This window comes from Panulirus ornatus, chromosome 24, assembly GCF_036320965.1.
Source record: "Panulirus ornatus isolate Po-2019 chromosome 24, ASM3632096v1, whole genome shotgun sequence".
In the NCBI taxonomy this organism is placed as follows: Eukaryota; Metazoa; Arthropoda; class Malacostraca; order Decapoda; family Palinuridae; genus Panulirus; species Panulirus ornatus.
This window is the reverse complement of record NC_092247.1, coordinates 2,754,820-2,780,305: the sequence shown is the minus strand read 5'-3', so window position 1 is coordinate 2,780,305 and position 25,486 is coordinate 2,754,820. Positions and strand designations below refer to the sequence as shown.

General features: G+C 37.4%; 1 protein-coding gene across 7 annotated transcripts in view; it reads right to left on the bottom strand.

Moving 5' to 3' along the window:
- Window positions 1-4,107: 4,107 nt before the first annotated feature.
- The window catches only part of LOC139757014 (uncharacterized), a 33,398-nt gene continuing 12,019 nt past the window's right edge, over window positions 4,108-25,486 (bottom strand). For 3 of the 7 annotated variants that reach the window (XM_071676971.1, XM_071676972.1, XM_071676976.1), the window contains 5 exons: window positions 24,938-25,109; window positions 22,206-22,298; window positions 20,358-20,484; window positions 16,293-16,455; window positions 4,108-4,454 (listed from right to left, as the gene is read on the bottom strand). In XM_071676971.1, coding sequence (XP_071533072.1) covers window positions 4,439-4,454; window positions 16,293-16,455; window positions 20,358-20,484; window positions 22,206-22,298; window positions 24,938-25,109 — 571 coding nt within the window. In that variant the 3' untranslated portion in view covers window positions 4,108-4,438. The remainder of the gene's footprint in view (window positions 4,455-16,292; window positions 16,456-20,357; window positions 20,485-22,205; window positions 22,299-24,937; window positions 25,110-25,486) is intronic. The other 4 variants (XM_071676973.1, XM_071676974.1, XM_071676975.1 and 1 more) reach the window with 4 other exon arrangements.

Sequence of the window (25,486 nt, the reverse complement as noted above, 5' to 3'; positions counted from 1 at the left end):
TCACGCCAACCCACTGGACGACCCTCTGAAGGCTCAGCATCATTTGACTTGTTGCCGCTTGAGTTTGTTGGTAGCCTACCTGGACCTGCCCCGACAAAGGATCGCTCCTCCTGAACGTCAACTTTGGCGAAACACGCAGGAGGTGAGGGATGTTACCAGGGCAACGTAAGGGTCCTGCAGGAGGTGAGAGATGTTTCCAGGGAAACAGTGAGTCCTGCAGAGGGTTGTGCGGGAGACAAAGGATGTTGCCAGGGCGGCAGGGGGTCCTGCATGAGGTGAGGCATGTTGCTTGGGCAGCAGGGGTTCCTGCAAGAGGTGAGGGATGTTGCCAGGAGGGCAGAGAGCTGTGCGGGAAACGAGGAATGTTGTCAGGGCAAAAGGGAGTCCTGCAGGAAAAGGGGGATGTCGCCAGGGTAGCAGAGAATTCTACAAAAGGTGAGGGATGTTACTAGGACAGCAAGGGGTACTGCAGGAGATGAAGAATATTGCTAGGGTAGCAAGGGTCTGCAGGAGGTGGGGGATGTTGCTAGGGGAACAGGGGGTCCTGTAGGAGGTGAGGGATGTTGCCAGGGCAACGAGGGCCTTGCAGGTGAAGGATATTGCCAGTTAGGCAGGGGGTCCTGTAGAAAGCGAGGGATGTTGCTAGGGCAGCAGGGGGTCCCGCAAGAAGTAGGGGAAGTGTTGTTGGTGGTGGCTGCCAGCATCAAGAACGGTTCTCACTGAGACCAACCACCTCCCACACTAACCTCCACTGACTGATGTCCATCACCACAATCCCTTGTACCAACTAGTCCTGACTACCTCCCACACTAACCTCCACTGACTGATGTCCATCACCACAATCCCCTTGTACCAACTAGTCCTGACCACCTCCCACACTAACCTCCACTGACTGATGTCCATCACCACAATCCCCTTGTACCAACTAGTCCTCTTACAGACAGATACAAGGATAATCCTATACCTACTAATGTGAACATCATAAACAATCCTTAAACAAGTGCAAAGCTAAGCAAGGAAACAGCTTACTTTTCCCCTAGTTCTGTTTACTTTTCTATGAATTATTTAAATTTTTGTTTCTGAGGTCTGGCTATTTGTGTGCCCCCATCACTGGCTAGATCACACACTACTCAGTAAGCCACAGTATCACATGATCACTGTGTGGCTGCTGACAGCTCAAGAGTAGGCAGTTGTGATGTCTGCTTTTTCCCCAACACCACTAAACTTTGGAATTCTAAAGCTCAAGCAATGTCCTTACCGCCCAAATCTGTTTCTCAACTTCAACATTACTTTTCTATCCACTGATGCCAATGACTGGATCTTCAGTGCAGTAAGCCAGATTTTCAGCTCATGACAATATCATAAAACATGTGCTAGTTCTGAAAGCCATTGTACAGTTTACTTGAGTACTAGTTTTGCATCAAAGGCTGAAGAGAGAAAAATGAGTGATCAAGTAAACAGAAGAACCAACAAGCCTGAAAAGAATGCTACATCAATGAAGTTCTTTGTAAAAAGATTTCATATCTGCCATCATTTATAGGACTACAGAACCCCTTCACTTCTCAGTCTCTTTATCCATTTCCTCCTTTTTTCGAAAGAGTTGCTTATGTTTCTCGGCTTTGTCTTCTTAATCATTTATTAGATTTAGTAATCATAAGTCACCTGCACTAATCTCTGTCCCTGCACCCTTTCCTTGCTGATAAAGATTTATGTTAATATTTTCTCCCTATTGGTTGACTTTAAGAAAGTGGTAAACCATCCCATGAAATAACTTTACTACAGACAACAGTTGAATTTCTTGTCATGGTCATCCCTTTGGGGGGAATGTTGGCATTTTTTTTCTTTTATACACATGGTGCAAAATACTTTAAAGAAAGCATGCATAATTAAAGGATTAAGGTAGTTAGGCCTTTAGGTTTTCCATGTCAATAATTGTTTGAATGGCTGAAACTACTGAGGACTGTTGATAGCTTAACAGAAAGTTGCTTTTGGAAGTACACCCCCAACTGAAAAGTAAATATGGTCTCTGAATAAAATAAAAGTCCAATAACCTTTCCAGTTACTTCTTCAAACAGCGTTTTGTAAATGAATATGGTTACTACCCTGAAGCTAAGAATAATGCTTAAATGTGCCACTTGCCTAAAGAAAAAAAAAAAATTATTCTGTGAATTTTTAACTCGTTTAACCATACCTTGTCCTCTTAGACCCTTAGCATAAAACTTGTGTCTGGTAAATTATGAAATTAACGAAGTCATCTTAGGAAGCAAAATTAAGAAAAGCTTAACAATAATGTAATGCAATAAAAGAATGCTTGAAATACGAAAGCCAACTGTAATGTATTCTAAACATTCTTCCCTAAAGTTTCTTATGAAAAGTTTTAGGAAAATATGTGCAATTATATTACAGTCTACCTTCATATTGCAAGCACTTTAGCTCATTACAATAACGATATGTTGAACGTTTAGCTTTTATCAAGTCAGCTTCCAAAGATAATTTCATAGTGTACTATGTATCATTTTCGTGAAACAGTTTAAGAGGACAGGTTATTGTTAACTCAGTATAAAATTAACTTAAGTCATTGTTTTCCAAACATATACAGAATGCAAATCAAAAACATTTCAGCATAGCATCAAGGTCTCACAATTGGCAAATATACAATGATCAAAACTGATTTACTGTATAGCTATCCCAGCATAATGACAGAGTTATGTTCCTGGAAAACCTGTTGCTCTGCAAAATATCATTTCATGTACAACTGTTACCAGTTACACAGGGGAGGTTATGTTCCCGAGCACTAACTTTCCATATCTAACTCTAACTATGGAAAATCCAAGCAACAACTTAACTTAAGAACTATTTACCACAAATTCATTTTGGTTGATTTGCATATTTAATGAACACTTACCTGAAAATTGGGTGACGAGAGCTTGAGGTGGTGGTGGAATGGGACAAAGTGGAATAAGGGTTACTGGGAGGGAAATCAAGGAACACAAAAGTTATCTACACTACCCTCTGAATTATCTAATTCAGCAACTGTTTCAAATGGAAGTTTTCCTAGACCTTTTGAAAAAGCTAATCCATTTTAGCTGTGGCATGCCTCTTGCTCTTTTCATAAAGTTCCCTGTAGCAACATGAAGAATCTATATTCACTTTAGAGAGCACAAGGGCAAATTCACTGATGGGACCCACAGCCATGTCATAGATAGTCAAAAACTTTTGCAAACCCCTTGTTTGTAAAGCAGCATGTGATAGAGGATGTTTCTGCCCTTTGCTCTAAGAGTTTTTCTGCCTACAACTGCCAAAGTTACTCATTGGTAAAGTTTTCAGACTGTTACTCCAGCAACTTACCTACATCTTGTTCTTCAATTTCTTCTTATTCTGTTCTCATTTTTGTTAATAGTCACTACAAATGAACGAGCAAAATCCATGGACTTAGCTATAGCTGAGTTTCTCCTTTTTGTCAAACCTCCTACACCCCTCAAATTTCACATCTGGATGGAAAGACTTATGAAAGGTACTCCCCTGAGTACCTTATATAGTTTCTGCAGATATAATGACATAGCTACTCTTACTCAAGAGGCATTAAATAACAGGAAAAGGTGCACACAAAGAGTGGTTTTTTGAGCACTGGCTGGCATATTTTTGGTTACTGGCTGATTGCCGGTGGCTGGGACATGGTCTGAACAATATTTTGCCATGATTATTTTTCTTTATTATACTGTTTCGCTGTCTCCCATGTTAGTGAGGTAGCGCAAGGAAACATGAAAGAATGGTCCAACCCACCCACACACATATGTATATACTTAAATGCCCACACATGCACATATACATACCTATACATTTCAATGTATACATATATATACATACACAGACATATACATATATACACATGTACACGTTCATACATGCTGCCTTCATCCATTCCCACTGCCACCACGCAACACATGAAATGGCACCCCCTCCCTGGAAATATCAAACTTCTGTATTAATAAACTGACATGAAGTTACAGTACAAGGGTTAAGGCTTACAGAAATATAATACTCTGAACCTTGAGCTGTGAAAACTAAATACAATTCATGGACTTGAATGATAAAACATTTTTGAACTTGTGTTTTAAACTTTATTGGACAAAAAATTAATGACAAAACATTTCTGAACTGTGTTTCTTATTGCAAATGCAGTGATTTCATAATTACCATTAGTTTAATAAGCCCTCCTTAAGCTTAATATTCATTCAATTGTCATGCATGCAAACTCTCCCTTACATTCTTATTTCAAGTACAACAATATTCTGTCATGTACATCCAAACATTATAAATACAGTCACAAAAAAACTTCACCTGACTAACAAAATTCACACTGAAAAATTATTTTGCTATGGTTACTACATCCATTCATTTCTGATGAGGGCATATCAACTTCTGGCTTCTTCCACCCTCAGTGATGGGAGTACCTATGAAAAGATTAAGAAAAAGGGATAACAAATACACAAGTAAATTAGATAATTTTATACAACATACAAGAAACGCAATGACAGTGACAGTTTCAAAACAGATGAATAATGCAGACAAATAATATGCTTTGTCAGTGTGCGACACAGATGACACATATGTCAAAGGTGCGAACAATGAAATTACTCTGATAATGGTTTTTTAAAAAAAAGACCATGATCTAACCTGAAGACTTCTAGCATCATCTGCTCCATGATATTTAACCACTACGTCATCACAAATGCTAGTTTAAGTTAAAGAGAGGGAGAAAAGAGAAAAAGAAAAACTTTGGAAAGAGAGATAGAGTACTTACCTAACTACCTATGAGTAGCTTTTGTCATAAGGCTGGGCTAGAGGATAGCATTCTTTGCATATCCTGCTCTTTCATGATGGTGTACTGTTGTTCCATTCCGTTTCATTGGTGCTTACATAAAACGATGACAGGTTTCAGGTATCTGTCCTTCAATCATATTACTTAAATTTGGTGCTATCTTCAAAGTATCATACTTATACTCTACTTTCTTTTATTTCCTTATCTACGTCAAGTATCACTATATAAGCATTACAGACACTAATACTCTCCCTTGTGGCACCCTCATAAAAACTCCCATCCAACACGGTTTCATTTGCTACTACTTGGAATAGTTCCATTTGCCACTACTTGGAATTTTCTATTTGTCAAAAACTCACTAATGTATCTTTCTAGTTTGTACTATTTTCTGTTTTGCTCTTTATTCAAAAAGATTCAGTAGTTTACCTTGTTAAATGCCTCAGCAAAATCAAGGAAAACTTAGTGCTCATTCTCTTTCCCTGTATTAATGTTGGTAATGTACTTAAAGTTGCAGTTGTTTATTGCACGTTTTGCTATTCATCCATCGAGATTTAGTAGTTTACCTTGTTAAATGTTTCAGCAAAATCAAGGAAACCTACTCATTCTCTTTCCCTGTATCATTGTTGGTAGTGAACGTAAAGCTGCAGTTATTTATTGCTCATTTTCCCATGTTGGCTTCTGTTATTGTCGTTACTGTTCATCAGGGGTTTTACTGTATGTTTTATCAATCTTTCTGGTAACTATATTCCATGTGATGTTTTTGTGATATTTTTCTCTTATCAACTGGTATAGCATTACCATCAACATCATCTTGAATGGTACTGTTGTCTGGCTTGGATATCAGGTCAAATATTTCATTTTCTGTTAGGATATCCTATCCAAGCTAGGGGCACCTTTATCTATGTTTAGCCATTCCACTATAAGCTCCTCACCAATGTCCTTTAACTAGCTTCTCTGATATACACTGATAAATCCTCTAAAGGCTTTAGCTTTTGCCACACAAAACTTTTAAACTTCTCTTCTAGGTTCATGTTAAACATAACTTCAGGCTAAATCTTCCCCCATGAATGCTGAAGTGTGATGGGCTTTGCAAACTCCCATGCTGTGACTGTCTCAAATGGTATCCTTAGCACTGAGAGTGTGAATTGTTTTAATCACTTTAAATTCAATGTTGATGAACTTCATGAACTTACAACTGTACTGATTCTTTATTTTAATCACAACCACTGGTCAACTGACTGAATCAGACTAGGTAAAATTGGCTGTTAATTCAGGATCTGAATTAACAAATTTCAAGAGAAGAAGGCCTCAGAATCAACAGGGAGGTTTTCATACCTGAAATGTTTTCTAATTTCAAAGATATATTAAGTTTCAAAACCCTCAGACACAGGACAGGGTAATTCCCAAAGCTGTAAGGTTCTTCTAGTAATACAACTTGAATAATTGTGTCCAGGCAACGTTTTCTTTAGTTTTCTTTAATCCTTCAAAAGATGTTTCAGTTTTATCAGCAGGTGCCCAAAGTGGTAGACTATGCCAGTAAAGCCCCTTTTCATTGGTGTTTGTATATCTATTATGGTGTAAGAAGATGCTTCTTAATGACATCCATTTAAACTTGTCAATTTAATCTTTTGCAGCATTAATGTTTGCAGAGAACTTTCCTAACAAAACAAAAAGCATTTGAACACTATATTTCTTTCTTTCAAAACAACCCAGGGGAATATTCACACTTTTCAGCAACTTCCATTGTCAAATGGAATTCCTGGACCTTTGCAGTGATCACAAGCCCACTCACAACCATACCAAGTGAACCCCTTGTAAGTGGCTTTGTCCATGAGTAGCAGCTTATATCCCTGTAGTGTATCTAATTTCTTAGTACTTTCTCTTGCAGTCTCAAATGTTTAACAATCATACTCTGCCTGTAATCCTGTGCTATAAGACTCTGCTAGAAACACTACTCTTTCACCACCTTCAAGGCACTTTCAGGCCATTGTGTTAAAATCACTTTTTGTTCTGTGGTAAATACACCATGCTTGTTTCCTTTCACTCTTGGAAGCAACATATTCACCATCAAAGGTGTACTTGAAATCTGTAATCACTGGAATTACAAGAATTACTCAAATCTACAGCAATGTGGGTGTAGCTACACAGAATAAGATGCAGATTTTTAAAGATGCAGAAATTCATGTCGAACATAACAATATCTCACTGTGTTCCTTTGTCACATACCTTGCATGCTGATTGGTATCTACCCAACACATGGCCTTGCAGCACATGCATATCAAATGCAAATATTGGCCATTTTTTCATGCATTTTAAAGTTTTTAACATGAACAGTGATAATTTCTTTCAAACAATGATGTCTCACTGATTTTCTGTACATAGCTGATGTTTGCAGTTAGTTATTCTGCAATCAACAGACAGTATATTGTTTATGAATATTGAAGGACTACCTGTATTAGTTAATGGAAAAAGTATGGAGTTTAAGGACCAATCTGGGGAAATCAAACTAGACATATCTTACTAACAGTACAGATTGAACCAAATCTTTCAGCTTCAAGGAAGGAAAGAGGAGGCATAGGAAGAAGGGAAATAGCCCTGTTTGTGAGGGGAAAACTTAAAATTTCAAGAAACACAGCTAAATACAAAAGCAACTACAAAAAACATGCATGTGTCAGATTCATAATCAGAAGACTTGTAATGAATCATAAAAACTATTCAATGAAAACAAGAACAGTACAATCACGATAGTGGAGGAGGCAGAAAGACATGCACTTTTCAGAGATGGTAGAGTTCTAAGTGTGAGGGAATTCAACTCCTTATTGCCTCCAGACAGATATTCGCACAAGTTGAGCAATTCTTCTAGACAGATCTCATCGAGTTGTGTGCTTTAATTTCAATGCCATGCACTGAACCTGGGTGGTGTCTGAGGTGACACTACACGATAATTTCTCCCAACAGTTAGTCATCCTCCTGTCTTGCTAATGAGAGCATATACTCATGAGTTATAGGAAAGAAATTGAGCTGCTTTTAGCAAGATTTCAAGAACCAAGCAAACGATCCTGAAATTAATTGAAAATGTTGATCTGTCTTTAGATAGGGAGGAGAGTGATTTTAAGGACTCTGGATCTTTCATCATCAAAATTTGACCACAATGAGGCAGGAGACGGTTTTCTAATAAGAGCGGAGGCAGTACTGCCAGCACCCATTTGCCTTTGATAACACTACGTCTGACTAGCATTGTTGGCAATTCTACAGACTTTTATAGTTTTGCTGCTACAGAATTATCAATAAATCACATAGATTATAACAAAAAAAAAAAAAATTCTATTATATAAGACATAATAATAATCAGTAATCACTATTTCAGTGTAAAATAAATGATAAAGCATGAACAGTGGCAACTCACTTGACACTCAAGCCTTGATCTTACACTTGTAAGTGCAGTGTGCCAAAACATCTACAAAACTTTTACATGTTATTGAAGTGAAAGAAGTGGATGAAATATAACAACCTGAAAAATGTGAGTTCTGAAGGTTGGAAAGGATACAATAATGTTACATTAAGGGGTTAACTATAAAGAAGGAACATGGAGAGAGAATTATGGAGATAAAAGTTCCCAGAAAGTGTGAGGGAAAATTTCATGTACAGTCCTGTATCAACACATCACTGAGCTTACTAGAGCCAAAGTGACTGATACAACATTAACACCAGACCTTATTTTCTAATTTCATAATCGTGGAAATAAAAAAATATTAGACATGATACATCAACTAGGAAAAGTTATCACATAATGCTTGAATTTGTCTACATGGATAATAAGAACATACAGAAAAATATCAAGGAGGAAACCAAAAAGGAGACACACCTGTGAAACCTGTACAGAGGTAAGCAAATACTTTAAGGACATAATATGGAAAATGAAAGTCAGCAGCAAGAATAAAGAATGCTGTTACGGAAGGTTATGAGGAAACTATAATTAAGGGGTTAGTACATAGTACCTTTGACAGTGAGTAAAGAAAAGTTAGAAAAGAAAACAATATGCTTTTCTGATAAAAGATATCAAAAAGCAAAATAACATGTATGATGGAGAAGATATAAGTAGAGGAATGTCAAGCCAGCATTTGAATGGTATAAGACAAAGAAGAATGAGGGAAACTAGGGAGGACCAAAGAAATTTTGAAAAAGAATACTGGTCCCAAGGTAAGCAGGAATTCAAAATTATTCCTTAAGTTCTTCAGGAGTAAACTGTAAGTCAAGAATAAACTAATCAAACCGAGGAATTCTGAATGAATGGCTATTGAAAATTAAGAAAATATGCAAGGAACTGAATGATGTGTTCACAGTGTAGGACATTATAATCCTTACAATAATTTGATGGGGAGGAGGACTTAGAAGGCATCTAAATTATCAAAAAAAATGTTATTTAGGGCTCATAATACATGTGAGGCTAAGGAGCCCTCATGAACTTGCTCCATAAGTGATCAAGGAGTAAGCAGAAAAGATCACTGAAAAAGGTACACTGCCAAGGGAATGGAAGAGAGTATATATTATGGGCTATCAGAAAATTACAGTGAACTATAGACCTATATTTCTGATAAAGGTAGGCTCTTAGAAACTGGAAATGATGATCCAAAAACAAATGGATGATTACTTGCTAAGGCAAAACTACTGGAGTGAGGGGCATAATGGATTCAGAGAAAAGAGCTCATGCAAGACATATTTGTTAAACTTCCATGAATTAATTAATTCCATCGGAAACAAAAGAAAAGTATGGGTAGGCTGTGTGTTCTTGGAATGCCAAAGGGCATTTGACAATCCCCAACAAGAAGTTTGTAAAGAAGCTGCATTCTCAGGCAAACATAAAGGAAAAACTCCTTCAGAGTATCAAAATTCATCATAGTGGAAAGAAACAGAGGACATCTCAGAGGAGCCATTTCTAAGTACATTTGGGTTACCAGGGGCATGCCACAAGGCTTAGCCTCAGAGCTGCTGTAATTCTTAATCTATTACATGAATTACCAGTGTGCTTGCAGATTATGCTCAAATCATGAAAGAAGTAAGGAATAGTACCAATTTACAAGGGGATTTTAATATGTTCTAGAGATGGTCTAATACATGACTGATGAAGTTCAGCTCAAAAAAATGTAGAGTAATGAAGACAGGACACAGTAAGAAATGGCTTCAATATGACTATCATCTAGCAGGAAATAAACTACATAACTATCTCTACCTGTATCTCTAAAGCCCATTCCCTCTGGGAACTCCATTAAGGGGGTGGCCACGACAAAAGTCTCCATAACTGGTGAACCCCAGTGCCACTTAACCTTTAGTGTCTCACCCTTAACAATATTTTGTGCATCATAGCGTCTTATTATCTCTAACACCTCTTTGTCACTGGCATATTTTACGAATAACATAATCGCATCACTGTTCATCTGGCTGTAGTGACTAATGATGACCCTAACCCAACATGATGTTACAAAATTCTCTTTTTAGGGTCACTATCTTTGGTGAATAATCCAAAATTTCATTCCTCACTAACCTTGAGTAGTAAATAAAATCAACTGTGCTTACTCTTGCTGGGATCACCTCAGCTCTTGTATACCGAGTCTGATTATAATGTCTAAGTAGGAACTGACATTTCACCCTTTTGAATGATCTCATGAACTGCATCATAATATTTTCTATATTTTTAGTTTCCTTGGAGCACTTTCACAGGAGTTTTTCTTACTTCAAGTGAGTAACTTTTGTTTATGTTTATGTAATTAATGCCATACATTCATTAGCTCAATGTTTACTTTTTCCTTTCATAAATTTCACTACAGCGTTTCTATCTATCTACATCTCTTGATGCCTGTTCCCTTTCAGAACTCATTCAAAGGGGTGGCCACAGCAAATGAGTCTCCATAACTGTCGACCTCTGGTGCTGCTTCTTAGCCTTTTGCATCTCACCCTTAGCAGGCCACTAGCAAAGGGCAACTATAGTGTAGTGTTTTCAGAGGTTCTGTCCTAATGTTCATACCTACTATTTCTAGCTAAGGTGTCTACCTAACGTTCCTTCCAAATGCTCCAACCTACAACTTCTAACTAATGCTCCTACGTATTACTTCTACTTGTCCCTAATGTTTCTAACCAATCACCCTTTTCACCATTCCTTTCTACTATTCATATACTACTAATTATGCTTCCTCCCTGTGGTCACTACACTTTTACTGTACTTTTTTATATCATCTAGTACTAATCCCTTTTGATTCAAACTTTTATAGCTTTTTTGTCAGTGTTTAAACCACGTATCAGAAAGAGTAAATAGGTGAACATGGAAAATACTGATAACAAACAGCATATGGTCCATGTCCCAGTTATCTGTATATAATGTACACTAGAGTTTCGAGTTGCAATATTTCACATTCATGACACTTTCAGAAATTAAGATGTGTTGTATCAACTTATGAAACTGTGGTTCAACTTGCGAAAAATTTGAAAAAAGTTACCTTTATATTTGTAATGTAAACAGGGTTATTTTCTTTTGGCTATACGGTATGTTATCACAGTGTGAGATATTTTGGGTCTTACATATGCATATCTTGATGATACAGCACAATACTATTAATATGTATCCCACCAACTGGCAAAATAATTTGTTTTGTATTATTTACCATATCCAAAGAAAGTATAGACATTTCAATACATCTGATAAGAAATGTTAGATAGTCATGGGAATGCATGACCTTAGGCTATTGCTCTTGTAGTCAAATTAGAAGCGCTTAGGAGGTTTGATACTGACGAGAAACTCATGGTTACAACCAAATCTTTGGGTTTTGCTATGTTACCTTTATATCTTTGATGTTTTAAAAAATTGGTCCAGTAATAAAATATATCAAGATAATTCATATCATCTGCATACTTTTCATGAATATTGCGATAATGTTCCCACAAAATACTATTTGATTTGTGTTCCGTCAACTGGCAAAATATGTTTGTATCCGACCCATTTGAGAAAGCTTGTCTTGGTTTTCCCTTGAGGGCTTGAAGATCTTTCTCAAGGATACAAGGAAATAAAGAAAGAGAGAGAGGCATACTACAGAGGTAACACTGGACTGCTTTCTCAAAAGGACTATGACAACTTCTCCAGTTGAAACAAGAGCTGAATCACATGATACAGCGGGTAATGCAGATAACTCTAGTGTCCTTCCCTCTTCCTCATAGTAGCCCTCATTCCATTCTCCTCTTCACTCCACAATTACCTCAAGCTCTCATCATCACATTTTTCAGGAAGTATATCAAATACTATCTTCATTACCCATGATATTTCAACACTTGTTGGATCACATAATTCATGTGACATTGATCATTTTTGTTTCTCTCCTTCTTCCTTCTGGTAAGCCTTGGTCCACCCCATTTCACTCCAGCAACACCCAAAGTTGTCACCACTGCTTCAGTACAGTACCTACTGCATTAAGTTTTCATCAAATATTGTCCAAATTTAATCACAAAAGAGTGTGGTGCTATATACTGATGGTAAGCTAAGATGTTTCATTTCATCCATAATGGTTAGACAAGGAAAATATTTGGTCATGAATGTAACCCCTATTACAACATGGGATTAAATGTTTCAACTTATAACAAATTCCACTTGCAACAGGTTGTCTACAAACATCACCAAGCAGTAAGTACTCCAGTCTATTCATTTCTAAGTGGATGAGATAGGAAAGAACAGCAAGAAAGCTCTCTTTCCCCCCTCCAGCAAGAACAGCTAGCAAGAAAAGAATGGGAGAAATCCAAGCATTTTTGAACTAAGCTTGCAAGGAATTGAACAGAACAGAATGAAAATCTATAAAATCTTACAACACTATTAAACTCTCTGTTGCATTAAATTATGTTCTTAGGGTCTGAAAGAGAAAAAGGATAAAATGGACTGTTCAACAATCAAGGTCAGGCTACCATACCAAAACCCCTTTCAAATGGGTGTAGAAATAATCTCAGTACAATCATAACATACAAATTACTGATTACTTTCTTCTCTTAATGAGCCTATCTCCAGCTTGTCAACTTACTTGGTCACTAAGGAAGGCTCCATATCTGTCTGAAATCTCCTTTTCCAGTTTTCATGCCAAAAATCATTCTTCTTGGTATCCTTTCTCCTAATCTTAGGACAGAGGGTGGATGAGATTCGTACCTTGTCCCATCCCCATTTCTACCAAGATCTGGACTAGGTCAGGATCAGCCAAAACCCTTAGTTTCTAATCAAGAATGAAGCAAACATACCTGCGAATGAGGACATAAATATTTCCAGCCTCAAAGAGGACAGACATCAAAGTCACTGTCCAGTGGGAAGTTTTAACATCTCTGTGGATTTAATGATCAACTCTCTCAAAATCAGCTTTTCATCTCTCCTTATTCCAAGCTTTCCTTGTTAGCAAAATACATCGCCACCCACATCTAATACCTTATCCTGATGTACTCGTCTATCCTAAATGCCCTAACCTTTAATATCAGAAAAGTGACTTTCACGTGAAACCAACCTATCTGGAGAACTTCATGCTGGAGAGTCATTGGTCACAAAAGGCTGTGGAGCTCGACAGCACCTTCATCAAGTATTATATACATATGACTCTACAGAACACTCTCTTCATGATGTTTATGAGTCTGCTGGGCACTTCCTTCTAGCACATCGCCTACTGCTTTATTTCAGCATGAGGTTGAAATTTCCAAATGGTCTCCATTCAGTAATGATCTCAGTTCCCTTAATCACTGGCTTAATAAAGATGGGAAGAAAACAAGTTTTGAACTTGTGAAAACCTACTCTTTTTCTGTAGAGGAAGCCAGAAAGAAAGGCTTTAATTTCTTCCTAACACTTCTTCCCCTATTTCCCTTTATCATACTTTCTGTAACTAGTTTGAAGTTTTATAAGACTGATCTGGTAGTGTTGATTTGTGTGCACCTGGATCTGGACTCAGGATATCAGATTTCTTCCACTAAAGGATATGGAGACAAACAGTGGTTCATGCAATGCAATCCTGTCCCCTAGGGGTAGGTGGCAGAGTTACCCAAAGGTCAAGGATATTAGTCTCAGAGTGGGACTCTCTTTCTTCCCTTGCTCACTGGTCTCCCCTTTTGAAATAAGGAGCTTTTCTTGAGTTTAAAAATCATCATTTATGCAATATCACCAACAAATATACTCCTAAAAATCCAGGATACTTGCTGATGAGTAAACTAAAATCTGGAGTATTCAACCAATTCTTATAAGATGGTGCTAGTCTAACGAACCTGCACTACAGCTAGAGGTTCTATTGTATGCTTATCAAAAGGCTATCCAATATGATCAACACTTTTGTTGATATACATACCAAGTGACAGGAAGGGTGGGGAGGAGTGTTGCCAGTTTGTACTTCCTGAATGCTACTTAAAACAATTTCATAACTATATTTCCTTACAAAACAAATGAAAAGTGTATCTGGAAGCCCTTGCTTAGTGATGGACCTCAACAGCGATGTTTTGCATTTATGACTGTTAATAATTAGGGTAAAAGCTTGGATAACAACCTGCAAGTTGCAATATATTTGAAGAATACTTCCCACGTATTCCCTGCGTGTCGTAGAAGGCGACTAAAAGGGGAGGGAGCGGGTGGCTGGAAATCCTCCCCTCTCGTTTTTTTTTAATTTTCCAAAAGAAGGAACAGAGAAGGGGGCCAGGTGAGGATTTTCCCTCTAAGGCCCAGTCCTCTGTTCTTAATGCTACCTCGCAAATGCGGGAAATGGCGAATCGTGTGAAAAAAAAAAAAAAAAAAAAAATCTATGAAATATCCTTTTCCTTTAAAAATGATATATTTCGGTATAATTCAAGGTATCTTTTTCTCTCATTAAGCATTTCATAAATATGTCACAGCAAACACTTTTCGATTTGCATCCCAGCCACTAGCAAAATACGTTTTGATTCATATCCCTCCTACTGAAGTCAGCTTGTAAATATGAACATGTAATTGAATGGTTGCTCTTGCTACAGTTTTTTCTGCCTTGTGTAATCATTTCAGTATGTCTACAAAGAATTATAAAGGTATGGGGCGTGAGATTATTATCTGTGTGCTAAGGGGAGAGATGGTTTCACTCGAGTTGCCTAGTATCACAACCATGTAATTATTCCTACGTATGTATGCACAAACACATACACACTCTGGCTTACGTGCATGTGAGCATATATGTATTACTGGACACTCCTGATATGAAATTAGAGGTGCTTCTGAGATTTGATGATGGCCACAAGTTAATGATTATAGCAAAGTCCATGGATCTTACTCAATCATCTGTGGCTACTATCACGAAAAATAAAGATAACATACGATCAAATTCTCTGTCTAACACTCCATCAGCCTAACTGTGAATGTGCCCTGGCATTCTCAAATGACTTAACTAACAGATTTTTCATGTGGCTATAAGGATACTTATAGGGAAAGAAATATGCATGCCAGAAAGGGCCTAGGGAAAACTCCTCCTCCACATCCAGCTGAGACAGATGCAGGATCAGATAATTCAATGGATGACACACAAAATCCTAATACCCCTACCTCTCCCTCTCAGTAAACATATCTCCATCTCATCCCACTCCAATGCTACTTTACCTCTGGCCCTCATCATCACACCTTCTGCAAAGTTTTTATCAAATATTATCTGAAATATATGTAGGAAGTTGTTCTTCAGCTGTTTCAAGCAGATTCCACACTTAAGAATTAGATAGAGAAAATGTTTTCTCAGGAATGTAACTTGTACCCCTTTATATAACGAGTTTCAATGGCTCATTTCAGGACAAACTGCTTAGCAACAAGTTTTCTGGAAACATAGCTTTGCCAATAAGCAGGGACTTGCAGTAATTTTCAAAGAAGTGAGGTACTGAAAAGTACTGTGCTGCTTTTTGCAGTACCATGAAAATGTTGATAATTTTGGATGTCCTGAAATCGTGCTTGCTTGGATACAGAGTTACTCACCATATAGGAGCTCTTAATAATTCTAAGATCTAGCTTAGTTCAGATGGAGCTAATCTTTAAGGATATGTTGAGAGTGAAAAAAAAAGAAGCTTAATTGTAATGAAGAAGAGTAAAAGTCATACTATAAGACAGCAGGGCACAATTATGAATGTAAGAAATCTTTTAAGTCACTGGGATTGGAGGCAAAAAACAGATGATAGAGAAGACAGACATGGCTGAGAAATGCTGCCTTTTAAGAAAGAGAAATACGATAATGAAATTAAAGTGTATCCATTCATCATATTTCAAAAGAAGTCAGAAATACATATCTATTTAGTGAAAACATAACTTTTCAATTACAAACACCCGTCTCACTGAAACAAGACCATAAGCAAACACAACATATATGCATGAAGCAAGCATTGGCAATAAAAAGCATGCAGCAGCCAGATTATGCCTTGCTAAATCAACACGACTACATCTATGGTTCATTCAGAAGCAAGAGCTTCTAACCTTCTAAAGTGCTTTGTCCGCATCATACACATGTTTTTGCTTCCCCCATTAACAAAAGCATTCTTGACAACCATGTTTCCATCTTGACCTACTGAGCGTGCTCCGATGTCAACACGCTCCATTACCCACGACAAGAATGGTTCAACTGGCCGCATTCCTGAGGCTAAGAAATGTAAGCTACTGTAGTCTTATCCTTTAAATCATTCTTTCTTAAATACTATATTCAGCTAAGTAGTGTCTGGGGTGCACAGAAACTTAAGTTATATAACTAATATGATAACAATGCAAGTGGAAATTCATGTGACTCAATTATCTTTGTCTCTTTCAAATTCAGACTTCTCTAAATCTCAGCTCATTCTAGAGAGTATTCAGGCAGCAGATCAGCCAATCTTGTGTTCCCCTGAAGACAAAGCCATGGAAAAGAAAGTCTGTCCTTTTTCTTAGTGATATCTCTTTTCTTACCATGTACAGAATATCTATTTTGTGTCATCCTAAATGACAGAGTAATCCTTACAAAGTGATGTTTTATCATTCAAATGTTAATAGTTCCAGTAATGTCTTACTTTTCAGAACTTATACTCTCCATTAAATACACTTTTCTAAGGAAACCTCTTTTTTTTAATGTACATTCTTATCTGCTCTGTATGTTGCAAATAACTGCTTTGGTCCTGTGATAGCAAAACTAACACAATAAACTTTAGCAAATGTTTTGAGCATTATTGCTGAGTTTTTAACAACTGGCCACTTGGCAAACTTGGTAACCAAAATGTCTATAAAAATTATGCATGTTATCATGCCCTGAAGACTAGAAGTAGCATATACTTAATATATGTATTTTGCTGTGTCTTGGGACTTCAAGGTCCTTTCAGTCACTTAATCAGGAAAGTTCTGTTATTAACATTCCATTACAATACCGCACAACTACTTCTTACAGTGTTTTATTTTCACCCAGTTCTAGCCAGATGAGCATTTTCCTAATTTCCTACGTAATCATGATGGTTCCTCCAAAATGTCTGAAACTGGATAATAAGAAATTACCATAAATTTGGTACTAAGGACCAAACCTTGATGATGAAGGAAAAGACCAGTTCCATTGTGAATATTACATTTCTTTCAATAAGTAAAAGGCTTCATTCCCTTACAAAACTTCTTATTGGCCACAAGCCTTAAATGAATCCTAATATTAGATAAGGACAGAGAATCAAGTACCGAAGGAACAAAATAGCCAAAGAGTTTTGAAGGAAATTTGGAGGAAACAGAAAACCTGCCTTTTTTAAAGAGCTTAGGTGTTTCATCATAAACACCTTTATCAACATTTCTGTGTCAAAGGTTCCATTCATAGATGAAAATCCCAAGTAAACACAGGCCATAAATGAATGTCAAAATAACTAGAGGGACTGAGATATAAGTAGAGAAGAAGAAAATTGACTTGGATATTTCATGAGGAATTACAAAAGTTGCTTTTTAAAGATGGGCAGGTTGTCACTGATCAGAAAGGTGAGAGGAAGGGAGATCCAAGACTTGGCAGTGTATGGAAAGAAACATCACAACAGATCACTGCTGTGTTGCCATAGTAATCATGTGATTCAATGGACTGCCAAATATTACATGGCCCAGTTTATGGTGGTGGGGCACAAAGATGCAACTTGAATATACTATAAATGTGGGCTGAAGAGCTCAATCAAAATCAGTACAGAAATCTGGACACAAGTCTAAAATGATCAAAAACAACAAAGACACCCTTGTTTACAATGGTCTAACAGGAAGAGAGATTGAAAAAGATTAGAGTCATCATAAAGAAAAAGATGAAATTTGAGATCACATCATCAAATCAGGCAATGAGTGATATGATACCGAGAAACCTTTGAAAAACAGAAAGCACATGATGATGATGTTCATTGAAGATATAGGAAAACTGAATACAATTGTGCTAAATGGTCACCAACTATTCAAAATAAAGTAAAAAAATCTGGAAATTATTAAGAAACACTTTGTATGTGTAACCAGGGAAACAGAAATTGAGGACTATTGTGGAAGACTAAATGAATTTGGACCATGCAGTTTAGAAAGGAGTTTTCACTGACTGACTGACTTGGCACAAGCAAAATGTGTCCCAGTGATGGTCATCTCAAGTGAAAAGAAAACATGGTTGAGAAAAAGGATGAAGGAACTAATTAGAACCCCTCAGGAGTTCACAATCCCACCTCTTTAAGGTAGAAAGGTTGCGGGGAAGACATTAATGAAAGAAGGATAAGAATATATGGTACTTCATGCTTGGCAAGCGACAGAAGAATTAAAAGAAAATGTCATATCATTATAAACTTCCAATAAAGAAAAAGGCAGCTACGTCTTGTGTGGAGTATTTATTGCATATACAAGATGTCTAGCAAAATCCTTGTTTTTACTGCCAAGATCTTACAGTTGTGCATACTGGATTCATCCAGAACCATTTTCAGCAATCTGCCTAGTATGTATACACTTCTTGCAGATGTATTTTCATTTTTCAGAATATCAAATGACTCTTTTTGCAAGGTTCTTGCATATTTTTGCTTGCTCCCTTACTCTGTATTCCGAGTTTCTAGCCTTAAGTGCATTTTTTTTAAAATCATCCAATTTGTGAATATGTATGGATAATTCATTTGTCTTTCTCTGCTTTTTACATTATAAGGTTCATGTTCTCTTCACCTATCATATTTCATATGTTCTAGTACCACAATTTTGCTTGTAAAATGTTTCTCAATTCTCCAAATTTATCAATTTTTGCTATTCAAGTTTGAGACCACCTAACACAATAGAATTCAACCCCTACTGAAGAAGTGATCCGTCATATGCTCATAGGTTCTGTCCACAGATGAGAAACTTCTTTCACTCGACAAGGTTAACACTTAAGCTGTGGTTACAAGAAAACTTAGCTACCAATTTATGCACAAAAAAATAACAAAGTTGAAATCTTTTAAAGTGATACTATAGTCCTATAAAATCAAAGATATGCTTATATTCCATAATGTTGCAGATGATCAATAATATACAAACGACATATGCAACAGTTTAAGGGTTAAACTTCTCGCATACAATATCATGAGTATAATCTTTCCTTAAAACATCACTTATGTGAAGCAACATCTGGAGCTGTCCAGCTAGCACTTCAGTTCATCAGAGAGAAGTTGGGAGGAGCAAGAGGAGTGAGAGGAGGATGCTGTACATGTGGCAAGGGAGGAAGGAGAAGGATGGAACAGAGGGTGAGTGGAGCATTGAACGAGGCAGACAATTTATGAGACATAGGATGGAAATTTCTCTTATAAGTAGTACGTAACAGCTGATGCAGAACTGACATCATAAAAACAATAGATTCTGTGAGTAACTCAAATAAAGAAAGGAGAAAAAAGCTTCTCTAAAAATTACAATATGGCTTACACTTCATCACCCCTCGCAATGCATTAGACTTCCCTTAAGCACCACTTGCACCATGGGAAGTAAATGGTACTGAGACATGGTGATGTAAGTGAGTCCTCCATGATGACAGAGGTATGAGAGATACCTGGGAAGTGTAAGGAAGCCTACTGGAACATGTGTAACTTACTTTATGAATGCTAAACTTGATGAACAATCTAAAATCATGGTATGGATATCTTATATCATGAGATGTATTGTATGTTGCAGATGATCAATAATATACAAACGACATATGCAACAGTTTAAGGGTTAAACTTCTCGCATACAATATCATGAGTATAATCTTTCCTTAAAACATCACTTATGTGAAGGCTGTGAAGTTACTTAAATACTGCTACATCTACTTCATGCTGAATCTTGTCAATGCAGCTCTACTCTGCAGCTACTGCCTTCTGTAACTTTCTACAATACAAATACATAGCTCCAGTAAACTATGAGAAATTATACAGGAAAACTAGAAAAAAATCATTACTGCACATGATCATCTACAATAAAATACCATGCTGCAAATCAAATCCTTTACACCTCAGTAACCATTTAAGCTGTTCACAAATCTATCCATATTAAAATAAAGCAAATGGCCCATGAGAAGGTCCAACTACAATTCCTTACCCCAAACGTGCTTTTTAGATCTGATGTGTGCATGAGGGCGTTGTGCTGCCGACACCATGGTGCCTCTAATGCTAAGAGTGGATAGCTGTAGATCTTCCCCTGTCATGATCGGGGACTGTGGCTGCTGCTGGCATGAGTGCACCATAATTAGTTAATATATAATCATTATACTAATATACAAAGAGAAACTGTATTGACTGTGCTACTAAATCTACTAAATTTCATATAATTTCTTAAATTTAGGCATAATATGACACCTATAGAAGAAAGAGGTTTTGATACTAAGAAACTTTTCTGAACCTAAGTATGACGAGCTGAAGATAAAAATGCTCAAAACTAGGCTAGGGGTGGTGTAGAAGACTGGGCTGGGAGGGCAGTTATGTCATTTCGATATGTATATGTTCTGTCAGTGGTGTGTTTATTGGGGAGAGGGAACTGTGAGTACAGGATGTAAGTGTGAGGAAGAGGTAAGCTTTTTATTCCCACCAGGAGATTGGTGATTCGCTAAGGAGTGGTTTGGATGGGAAGGGTTTGGTGCTGCTGCAAAGGAGTGAGAACTGAGCCAATTGAGAGAAGACTACATTAAGAGTATCTTTGTTTACTTGTGCATGTGCTGAATGAGGATCCAAATGGGAATATAGGGCTGACTCCAGCATTTCTGTTTATCCATTTTCTATGTTTAAACAATTATTTCCTCTGTTTTAACAAAGAGGATATTCCCCTCCTTATTTTCAAAGAAATCTCTTTCCCTTCCTTGATTTCCTGGATAATCCATTACTCTCCTGGTACTGTATAAACCATCCCCTTTCCTGATATGCATAATCCATTCCTCTCCTTCTCTTTGTCTTTAGATAACCTTAAAAGACCTCCAGACATCACTTGACCGACACCACCATTTCACACATCAAAGAAAACCTGCTTCATTTTGCTATAAAACTCTGATTTGATACCAAAGATACTTTCCTTGCATAATCCTTTTAAGGTTCCCAACATCTGACCTTGAAGGAATTTCTATGCTTCTGGAAGTCACATGAGTAACATCATCACTACTACATCAGAATAACACTGTTTTCCTTACTAAGAGTTCTTGTTTGACACCAATATTACCTTTAAAAAGCATCTTCTATTGTAAGTTTTTTCTTTTTTTATAAAATATGACCTTCGTTGACATCTAACAGTTACAGAGGTGACTTCATTTGGGTGCACATTTTTGGGGTACCTTTGGATTCATATTAAGTTAGATTCACAAAATTATGTCATTACATTGCTTGTCACATGCAAGGTAATGATATCTGCTGTTGCCAATCCCACTTCAGCCACCCATACTTACAAATATCCCCATCCCCAGCAAACACAAAAAAGACAAAATATAAATGCTCTACTGACATAACTTGACAAACACTAAACAACTGCTTCCCAAGCTCAATGACGAAGTTCAATCCAAAAGACATATACCTATCTGAAACTACACTACCCAGAGAAATATGAGTCTCACTTTCTTGTCTGCACTCTGGACTGCATCCATCTATTCAATGCTATACAATCTTATTCAACATGGTGTGACTGACCCCCTGAGTATTAGTCACGAAGTTGCATATATAAGAAGTAGTTGGTTATCATTAACACTTTATTATGTATGAGGTCTATCACTTTCAATCCAGTGAGCTGCTTCACATGGAAGCTTAATGATTAACAATCATACACAAATTATGGTAATATACTTCTCATGAATAATAAGAACTAAAAATGCTATGCAACTGTGGCATAACTTCTTTGGTAGCACATATAATACACTAGGTAGAGTTCATTTAACAAGTCATAAATGATAATAACTCGTACATAACTTACATCATCTTGAACTATGTTGAGAGGTATCTCAGCAGATGAATCTCTCCTTCTTGGAGTGGCACTATGTCTTACTATTTGCTGACCACCATGTATCTAAAATAAACAAAATTGAATTAACCTCATATTTCATTATAGGTTAAAGGCAAAAGCTGACAGTAAATACAGCACAAACAAAAGTAAGGTATTGAGGTGCAGCAGAATGGATGGAACAAGACTGTCTGACTGCAGTTTTAAATGGAGAGGACTTAACAAAAGCGGAATGCTTTAGGTACCTAGGAGTGGATATGGTAGTGAATGAAACTATGGTGTCTGAAATGAGCCTTATGGTGAAGGAGGCATAGGACTGTCCATGTCTCACATGATACTCCACGAAAATTCAATTCCCATATTTGACAATGAACTTTCTTTTTCTTGGCAATGACTACAATGTTTTTACCACCAAATTCTTGGAAATGCACAGAGAGTCACTTAAGTGAAAATCATATTCTGTAAAGAAGAAAACAGAAAAAGTGTGGGATACTGTCTTGAATTCACATTTTCTGACATTCCAAGCAAGTCACTCCATGCATTTCTTACCTTGTTATTCACACCAAATTCACTGCATCATTAACGGAGGTAATACATGCAACCTCTCATTACATCATGTTACAACAGCCCTAAAGCAAGCAAACTAGCAAACTAATGGCAGTTTTCCCTTCTTCTGCTCACAATCTGCCTATCTACCACCCTTCAATATCCCATACTGCTTTTTCTTCTCTAAACATCTAGGTTTTTATACCCATATGAGTAGGAAGAGAGGAAAGTGAATGGCTCTCAGTGAATGTCAGTCTGTGGTGGGGGTGTGTGATGTCTCCATGGTTGTTTAATTAGTTATGGATGGGGTTGTTAGAGAGGTGAATGCAAGAGTTTTGGAGAGAGGGGCAAGTATGCATCTGTTGTAGATGAGAGAGCTTGGGAAGTGAGTCAGTTATTGTTTGCTGATGATACAGCGCTGGTGGGAGAAAAACTGGAGGAAGTGAAGTGTTTTAGACATCTGGCAGTGGATTTAGAAGCGGATGGAACCATGGAAACGGAAGTGAGTCACAGGATGTGGGAGGGGGCGAAGGTTCTGGGAACGTTGAAGAATGTGTGGAAGGCCAGAACGTTATCTAGGAGAGCAAAAATGGGTATGTTTGAAGGAATAGTGGTTCCAACTATGTTATATGGTTGCAAGGTGTGGGCTATAGATAGAGTTGTGCAGAGGAGGGTGGATGTGTTGGAAATGAGATGTTTGAGGACAATATGTAGTGTGAAGTGGTTTGATCAAGTAAGTAATGAAAGGGTAAGAGAGATGTGTGGTAATAAAAAGAGTGTGGCTGAGAGAGCAGAAGAGGGTGTATTGATATGGTTTGGTCACATGGAGAGAAAGAGTGGGGAAAGATTCACAAAGAGGATATATGTGTCAGAGGTGGAGGGAATGAGGAGAAGTGGGAGACTAAATTGGAGGTGGAAGGATGGAGTGAAAAAGATTTTGAGCGATCAGGGCCTGAACATGCAGGAGGGTGAGAGACATGCAAGGAATAGAGTGAATTGGAACGATGTGGTATACCAGGGTGGACGTGCTGTCAATGGATTGAATCAGGGCATGTGAAGCGTCTGGGGTAAACCATGGAAAGTTTCGTGGGGCCTGAATGTGGAAAGGGAGCTGTGGGTTTGGTGCATTAAACACGTCAGCTAGAGACTGAGTGTGAACGAATGTGGCCTTTGTTGTCTTTTCCTAGCGCTACCTCACGTGCGCACGCGGGGGGGTGCCACTTCATGTGTGGCAGGGTAGTGACGGGAATGGATGAAGGCAGCAAGTATGAATATGTACATGTGTATATATGTATATGTCTGTGTATGTATATGTATGAATATGTTGGCATGTATATGTGCATGTATGTATACACATGTGTATGTGGGTGGGTTGGGCTATTCTTTTGTCTGTTCCCTTGCGCTACCTTGCCAATGCAGGAGACAGCAACAAAGTATAATAATGAAAATAATAACAAATATTTCTATCCAAACAGAATGAGAGATACACAGCATAAAATCAAACTTCACCTGATAGTACTCTTGAAGGGATTATTAATCCACTGCTCTCTGAGATAAGAGTGCACAGTGATGCTGTCATGTATGTTTTAATATGTTTTTTCTATGATACATACTGATGGAATGATTATCTTTTCACTTTTATTCCTTCACAAACAAAAGAATTATTACATACATTCTATTGGAACTTATCAATAAGATTTATACAGATACAGTCTATATCCATGGCTCACCTAGAACAAAATGTCTGCATATTCATAGGAATCTTCAATCACTGAAATGGTTCGGAGAGGCTGACCAAGAGTGTATATCAGAAATGGAAGGAACAAGAGAAAGGAAGGAGTAAAAGATACTTGAGTGATTATGACCTAAATATGCAAAAGGGAAAGAGGCATGCTTGGGACAGAGTGGACTGGAGTGAAGGGGTACACAGGGGATGATGTGCTGTCAATGGGCTGGACCAAAGCACAGAAAGCAGTCAGGAAATCACAGAAAAGTCTTTGGTACCTGGTTCAGGATAGGGACTCTGGTACTACCTTAATATGCAGGCAATGCCGAACAAGAACTAAAAGAAATCATTATCATTGTTTTCTGTTATCAACATAGCCATTATTGTCACTGTCGAATGATAATCTTGAGAAAAATGAAAGAAAAATACTTACTCTATGTAGTGTCTCACTACTATCTGTAATAGGAGGAAGAAAGGATATGTGTCTTGACCATGCTGGGTTGGGGACTTCCAGAGCATCTTCATCTATATCCAGATCTATGTTATCTCCTTGAGACTCTTGGATAGTTCCCTGTCGACTCAAATGTTGGAACTTTTCTTGAAATCTAAGACAGGATATACAAAAATAAAGCCGTAAAACATACAGGAACATTTATGATAAACATGAATTATTCATCCACACACTGGTTCACCTCAATCACCCATGGGAGCTTTTCCACAGATGGAAGAGTCTCTGTTTCTCCTACCAATGATTCTTTTCTCCAATTAGGTGTACACCTATATTTGGAAACAAGTAACTGTCCAGAAAACTAGGCATCTTGTGAACTGTAGTCTATTTTCATAAGCATCGCTATCATTCAAAGACTCTAATTTCATTCTATTCAACTATTACCTTTCTCTCCTTTTTCCTTTTCAGTCCTTACACTTGTTCTCTTTCTGTTAATGTCAGCCTCACATACCAAAACAGTAATCTTCTTTCTTC